At 62.1% G+C, this 7,728-nt stretch overlaps 1 protein-coding gene across 1 annotated transcript; it reads left to right on the top strand.

Annotated features, from left to right (window-relative positions):
• The first annotated feature begins 220 nt into the window (after positions 1 to 220).
• On the top strand, positions 221 to 3,191 carry EMD (emerin). Its single transcript, XM_023633365.2, has 6 exons — positions 221 to 1,059; positions 1,181 to 1,288; positions 1,449 to 1,526; positions 1,746 to 1,879; positions 2,319 to 2,365; positions 2,447 to 3,191. Exons 1-6 carry the CDS (start codon positions 978 to 980, stop codon positions 2,766 to 2,768), a joined length of 771 nt encoding a protein of 256 aa, XP_023489133.1. The 5' UTR covers positions 221 to 977; the 3' UTR covers positions 2,769 to 3,191.
• Positions 3,192 to 7,728: the final 4,537 nt, after the last annotated feature.

Raw genomic sequence — 7,728 nt, forward strand, 5'->3', positions numbered from 1 at the left:
ACTCTCTGTCTCTGCACGCATCACACGGCGCCCCGTGCCAGTACCCATTGGCATGCCCGGGCCCTTCCAAGGCTGCTTGCTCCTGGAGTGCTGGGCGGCCTCCTGGCCCACTGCCCCGTTTCCTCCCGGTGGAACGCGCAGAGGGAGGGAGGCGGTGGGGACCTGCGGGCGCAGGTGCGCAGGCCAGGGCCGTGCAGAGCGGGACGGAGGAGGGGGATTTGGGGGGCGGCTTAGGGTCCGGGCCCTTCCGGCAGCCGCTCTCAGGATCGGGCCCTTTCCCGCTGCTGCCGGGGCGGCCTGCCGGGGTGCGGCCGGGGAACCGCGGGCGCTGGAGCCCGGGTTCCGGGAGGGGGTGAGGGCGGAGCGGCGGGAGCTGCGGGACCCGGCGAAGCCCACTTGACTCAGGGAGGGCGAGTACGCCAAACGGGCCGGCCCTGACCCGCTCCCGCTTTCCGGCCGCCTTCTGCTGGTTCGCCTCGCGCAGGCCCCGCCCCTCCTCGCTTCTCACCCGAAACGCCAGCGGTGACGTCTCGGCTCGCCAGCCCCGCCCCGCTCCCTTGTCCTGGCGCGTGTGCGCTCTTTCCCCTCGCGCGCAGGCCCCGCCCCTTCCTGCGGACGCGCAGCTCCTCCTGCTCCCACGGCCGGACTGGCGTGCGCCGCTTTGGCTCCCGCACACGCCCCGCCCCTCTTTCGCCTTTAGCCAATCCCGCCCGTTTGGGACTTCTGGGCTCTCCAGCCCCGCCCCGCCTGCTCCCACGATTGGACTGGTCTGCGCCGGCTGCTCCCCGCGGCCTGGCTCCGCCCCGCGCAGCGCGCGCAGCCCGCAGAGCCCGCGGCCATGACGCGAGCGTGACGCAGGCGTGTCGCGGGCGCAGCCGCTCCCGAGGCGCTCGCCTTGTCCCTGCTGTGTTCCCAGGCCGCCGCAGCTCGGCCCGTGTCGCCAGGCCCGGGCCGCCCCCAGTCCTCTGCCGACCGCCATGGACGACTACGCGGTCTTGTCAGACGCCGAGCTGGCCGCCGTGCTGCGTCAATACAACATCCCGCACGGGCCTGTCGTGGGTACGCGGCGGCGGGCCCCCTCCCCGCGCTCCGCCCCGCGCCCCCTCCCGGGACGCCCTCCCCGCTGTCCCCGGGCTCCCGGCCCGCGCCCCTGACCGCCCCGCGCCCCATGTCTGGCCAGGTTCCACTCGCAAGCTCTACGAAAAGAAAATCTTCGAGTACGAGACCCAGAGACGGAGGCTTTCGCCCCCGAACTCGTCCGCATCGTCTTTCTCCTACCGGTTCTCGGGTGAGGCCCCCGCCCCAGAGCCCCATCTGGCTGCCCGTGAGGACAGGGTTTGGGCGACGGGGAGGACAGTCGCGAGGGTGTGGCAGGGGCGCTGGCCGGGAGGGGCACGGGAAAAAGGGAGGGGGGCCTTGGGGCAAATGGTCGCGACCCCCTCATTCAGACTTAGATTCAGCCTCCGTAGACTCGGATATGTACGATCTGCCCAAGAAGGAGGACGCCTTACTTTACCAGAGCAAGGGTAAGGCAGGTGTGGGGTGGACACCCTGACACCTTCATTCCACTCCCTCAGGGACCCCAGTGTCAGGGAGAACCTGAAACCGCAACCCCCACCATCCCTTAGCAGCCCTAGAGGGGGGTAAACCATATCACAGGCCTCAAAGTGGGTTTCAGATTAGGGCCATCGGGCCAGGCGGGGGACACCACTGCTCCTTCTGCTACTGCTGCCCCCCTTCCCAAGGCTATAATGATGACTACTATGAGGAGAGTTACTTGACCACCAGGACTTACGGGGAGCCTGAGTCTGTGGGCACGTCCAAGGGCTTCCGCCAGCCCTCACCTTCACTCTCAGACGCTGATACCTTTCACCACCAGGTGAGTTGGCTGTCTGGTAGCCTGTACTTGTGTACAACCTGAGGGGGTCAGAGCTGGGTTTGCATAAGTCAAGGGAGCTTATAGTAGCTCCCAAGCCTCCAGGGAGAGGTGGGGGTCAGCAGACACCTGCCTACTCAGGGGGTCATTTGGGGGCTGTCAGAACTGTTTGGAGCATATGGGATGTGCCCTGCACCCTGGTTTGGGGTCTAGGTTTGAGCTCTTTCTGAGAATCCTGGAGCAGAAAGTAGGGTGCAGGCAGCCAGGGCAGTCACTGACCAAGTGGTAAGGTCGGGAACTCAGAACGGTACTGGAGGGGGGCAGGGCCTGGGCCTCTAAGCAATGGGTGGGATAGGCCAGCAGAGGAAGTTTGGACTGAGGGATGTGGCCGGGCTACACTGACCCTGTCAGCAATTTCCCTCACCTGGATTCTCTTCTATAGATGCGTGATGACAGTCTTTTCTCTTCTGAAGAGGAGGGTAAAGATAGGTGAGTAGTAGGGAGGGCCAGGGACCAGGGCTGATTCTGGACCCAGGACCTCCTGGTCCATCTGCTCCCTCTTTGCCTCAGGGAACGCCCCGTGTATGGCCGGGACAGTGCCTACCAGAGCATCGCGCACTACCGCCCCGTTTCCAACGTCTCCAGAAGCTCCCTGGGCCTGTCCTATTACCCCACATCCTCCTCTACCTCTTCCGTGTCCTCATCTTCATCTCCTCCCCCTTCATGGCTCACCCGCTGTGCCATCCGGCCAGAAAAGCAGGCCCCTGGAGCTGGTCTGGGCCAGGATCGCCAGGTCCCACTCTGGGGCCAGCTGCTCCTGTTCCTGGTCTTTGCTGCCTTCCTGCTTTTTGTCTACTATTCCATGCAGGCTGAGGATGGCAACCCCTTCTGAATGGAGCCCTGAGGGGCTGGCTTCGGGGCCAGCTGTTCTCGAAGTCCTGGCTGACTGCATTAGCAGTGTTTGCTGGTGGGGGGGGGTTGCTTTTCTGTGTGTTCTAGCTTGGGGGTGCTGGGCCTGGCCGGGGGCAGTACTTGCTCCCCCTGACTTGTCCTGCCTTGTTTTGCCAGGGAGGCAGCCGGCTCAGGCCCTGCGCGCCGTGGTGGGCCTGGGCAGGCCTTCCTCTGAAGCCTCCTGGTCCTGCTTGCCTCTGACCCTTAGGACCCAAGAGGGCAAGACCCTTCTCCTGGAGAGGAGAACGTGGTTGTTGTCATTGCATGCCTCCTGTTCGTTGTCACCTTGTTGGGGGGGATTAACCAAAGGCCACCCTGACTTTGTTTTCATGGACACACAATAAAAAGACCATTTATTTTTAAAGTGTGGGCTCTTCCTGCTGGGGGAGGGGTTGGACTCTCGTGGCTCGGGGCCTCTGGGCTTTGGTCTCCAGAATCACTATCTGGTTTCATCGTTTCTCCCTTTTTGTTTTGGGCTTGGGCTTGGGATCGCACGCTACCCGTGGACACGTTTGTGCTTTGCTTGTGGCGTCTACTCCCTGACTCGCTACCCAAAGCTCTCGTAATTAGGAGAAGAACTATGGCACCATGGAGCATGGAGAGTCCACCTGAAATGCAGGCGAGGCTGCCTGTGCAGAGCTTGCTGCGGATGTTTTACCTGGAGGAGCTGACCTAACCACGGTGTCCAAGGGCGGGGGATGGAAAGGAAGTAAGGCATCTGCTTGGCCATGCTTTCTCCCAGAGAGCTGCTTGTTCAGTGCCCGGGGGAATGCTGCCAGCGCTCTGAAATGCCCCATCTCCTGTGGGGAATCTGATTCCTCACTTATCTCCAGGTGTTTTGCTGTGGGTATTTGGAATCTTCAAAGTTTACATATTTTTAAAAGCAGGTGCTAAGGAAACCCAGGATAGAATGCCACGGGAGGCCGTGCATCCTGCCTCTATGCTGCCAGCAGAGGGCAGGAAACCACGGAGGGGCTGGCATCTGCTCCACGCAGGCAGGTGGGAAACAAGGGCATGGCCAGGGCTTCTCCTCTGACTGGCTCCTTGCTACAAGCCGCAGGACTCAGCAGGTGTGGCCTCTCCCTTGGCACAGCACCCATGCAGAGGCTGCATGTGCACCCATGGGCTCCTGAGCCTTTGGGGGCTCTCAGCCGTCTCTGGCCACAAGGCCAGCTCGGGTCAGGGCTGGGACTGGGACCCTCTTACCCCTGGCTCCTGGCCGTTTGTTTTTGCTGCATCCTAGTCTCTCCCCACATTCTTTTGGTGTGTTTTCCTAAAAGTAACACGTTTTTTCTGCATTTAAAATATACAGAAAAGAATGAAAGAAAAGAATTGCTTCTGGTTTTCTCACCACTCCGACATCCTCAGCCTTCCTTATTTGCTGCAAATCGCCCCCACGTGGCTTGTCCTTCAGTACCCAGCCACCTGTGGCATGGACTCCCCAGGCCCCTAGCCTCTGCCCCTCACCATCCTAGTTCAAGGGCTGAGACCCGGATGCTCCATGGTGGGTGGTGGGCCTGGGCAGGGAGTGCTGCCTCTTCATCAGTGATGTGATAGTCAGATCAGTGAGCTAGGGGGAGGGGCAACAGGGCCCCAGGGGGCACAGTGATGCAGCTCGTTTCAGCAACTGATCCCAAATCAAATATGTTGAGAGAAGGGACTGACCGTGCCTGTGAGTACAGCTCCCTGACAAGCACTCACTACTTGGAATTGCTGTCGGGCTGGAGCCCCACGGTGTCTGCGCAGAGAGGCAAGTGGAGCCTAGTAGACCCCACGTGGGGTCTGGGGAAGTGGCAAGGTTGACATGCCAATGGTCTGGAATAGCTGCGGTGGAGGGAAGGGACAGCACCAGAGGAAGGGGAATGGGGCTTGGGGCATCCCGTGGAAGGGCAGAAAGATGGAATGGCCCTTCCTAGGCCTCATGTTGTCAATCTGTTGCAGGAAAAAGGGGAAGGCTAGGTGTGCTTGGCAACCACTGTGGTGTTTGGCAGGAGAGAAGAGAGGAAAGGGAGGAAACAGTTGCCACCCATGTGACAGTTTCCCCCTTTTCATTCATTTATTCCCCAAGGGCAACCAGTTCCTTCATTGCTGCACTAGATGGATTGCTAATGGCTCCCCACTTGAGCCTCCTGCCCAAGGGCTCTGAGACACTCTCCTCCTGAGGAGTCCTGATAGCTCCCGAGGTCTCTGGGCCTCCTCAAGACTACCCTTCTGGGGGCCAGCCTGGTGGCGTAGTGGTTAAGTTTGCACGCTCTGCTTTGGCCTGGGGTTCGCAGGTTGGGATCCTGGGTGTGGCCTACACATGGCTCATCAAGCCATGCTGTGGCAGCATCCCACATATAAAATGGAGGAAGACTGGCACAGATGTTACCTCAAGGCCAATCTTCCTCACCAAATAAAAAAAAAAAGATGGGGCCGGCCCAGTGGTGCACCGTTTAAGTGTGCTTGTTCTGCTTCGGCAGCCTAGGGTTCAACGGTTTGGATCCTGGGCATGGACATGGCACTGCTCATCTAAGCCATGCTGAGGCGGCATCCTATGTGCCACAACAAGAAGGACCCACAACTAAAAATATACAACTATGTAACGGGGGGCTTTGGGGAGAAAAAGGAAAAAAAAATAAAATCTTTGAAAAAAGAAAGAAAAAGTATACCCTTCCAGTTTGGCCCCATTCCCCAGGGCTCCTGCATCCCTGTGGTACTCTGCTCTTAGTACTCTGCTCTCCAGGGCTCTCTGCCATACCCCTACTCCCATGCTCCGCCCAATTCCCAGGGCTCTGCAGCCCCATAAGGGCACCCGAGTGCTCTGGGTGCCCCAACCCAAGTCTTTTGAGGGCTCCGTGGGCCCCCAACAGAACCCCAGGCTTCCAGGTCTCCTTCTACCTAGTGTTTTCCAGGGCTCTGGGGCTACCTCCCTCAGGATCTCCAAAGGGGCTCCCCTCCCGAAAGCCCCTGAGAGTTCTGGGGTTCCCCCACAGGGCAACTGAAGGCTCCAAAGTTCTCACTCCCCAGGGCTCAGGCCATCTTCCCCTCCACCACTCCCACCAATGGCTCCAGCAGTGCTCTGAGACACCGCAGCAGGCAGAGACTGCCTGTGGTCCACGGGACTGCAGCTCTGCTGCCTCGAGTGCCACCAGAACTGGGCTCTGCCAGGGTGAAGAGGAGCCCGAGTGGCCCGGGGCCAGGCATTGGAGCCAGCTGCGTGGGCCGCTGCCAGCTGAGCTGAAGTGCATCCTTGGGTGGGTAGGGTGGAGCACGTAGGCAGGTCAGGGTGTGGAGCCCGGAAGCCATTCCTGACACGCCCTTTGACTTCGGGCCCCTCCCTGACAGGTCCAGGGGAAACAACAACAGCAATGGAGAGGGCCAGGGATGCCCCTGCCTTGACCCTCACTCTGTGCCAGAGCCATCTGCTCAAGCCAGAGAAGGCATGTCCTGGGCTGATTGGGTTCCAGCGCCCAGTAGGCACCCCTCCAAGAAAGCAGCCCAAGGAGTGTACAGCCTGTGGCTCCATAAGGATGAACCACCTCAGGCCCCAAAGGGCCTAAAGTGGCAGAAAGTGGCACTGGATCCTCACTATCACTGGGATGCTGCCCAGGCTCCTGGTGGCCCGTCGCTGGAAACTCCGCCCCCGGAAAGCAGACGCAGGCAGGACACAGCTGCAAGAAGTCAGGCCCCGCCTCCTGGCCCACCACTTCCCCCACTGCTCTTGCTGGCTGGGAGGGGAGGGAGGCAGGTGCACTCTGGAAGCTTCTAGAAGCTGCCCAGCTGGAGAAGGGGCAGGAGGAAGCAGAGCCAGGCCTGCCTCCTGCTAGAGAGGTCTAGCACCGGTGGGGGATAGAAGTCCCCCCGAGGCACCCCCTTCTCCCCTCAGCCCACCAGGCAGCCCTCCCTCCCCTGAGTCACCCTCTAGAGCCTCCTGGCCCGTCCCGCCAAGAGGAGAGAGTCGTGCCTCCCATCCTCTCCAAGCCCCCGCCTGGCAGGGCCCCATGGGGAAAAGGGCCCCAGAGCCGAGCCGAGCTAACCAGGAGTGCCTGTCCCCGCTCCGGACACCACATCGCACCCAGGCAGCCGTGACACACGTGGGGCAGCAGGGCAGAAGACGGCAACCTGGGGGGAACAGGCCCCCGGGGACAGCCCTGGATAGAGGCTACAGGCCAGACCAGGCCTGCCCAGGCAGGGGGCAGGAGGGAGCGAGACTCGGGCGCTGCCTCTGCCAGGGCTCCGGGGGAGGACAGGCAGATGGCCCCAGGAAAAGGAGCACGGCACGGGGACCCCGTCCTGTTGGGGGCAAACAGCCTGGGACCCGACCCCACTGAGCAAATCCCCTGAGGACACCCCGGCTGCTGGCAGGAAGACAGGGAGGTGCACGGCCTGGACCCTCAGCTGGGCTCACACACAGTGTGTCAAGGCCTGGCCACCCACCCAGAGCCAGCAGGAGTGGTGGCCCGGGCAGCCCCACCGGGCCCCACGCCTGAGCCCTGCTTGCCAACAGGTACCAGGAGCAGAGGAGAGGCCCCGGCCACACGCCCTCCCCGGGCTGGCCCCATCTCACCTACTAAGTCTGGGGAGGGGACAGCTGGCCGCCCCAGTTGGGAGCAGCCCCCCTTCCTGCAGGTCGTGCCCGGTCTGAGGCCGGGCAGGGCAGGGGGATGGCTGAGCTGACCGCCCCCACCCACACCTGGCCAGCCTCCACCCCTGCCCCGGCCACACCCGACCCTCTGCACCTGACCCTCCCTGCTGCCTGTCCCCACAGGAGGCTGGAAGGGACCCAGGTGAGGAAAGGGGAGCACCGGGCCCCTCAGGGTGGGGCTGCCACCCACCGGACAATGAGGGCGTCCCAGCACCTCAACAACGGGAACATCAGTCGGAGACCACTGGGGTTCCCACAGGGCCCCCCAGCACGG

The sequence above is a fragment of the Equus caballus genome, chromosome X, assembly GCF_041296265.1.
Source record: "Equus caballus isolate H_3958 breed thoroughbred chromosome X, TB-T2T, whole genome shotgun sequence".
In the NCBI taxonomy this organism is placed as follows: Eukaryota; Metazoa; Chordata; class Mammalia; order Perissodactyla; family Equidae; genus Equus; species Equus caballus.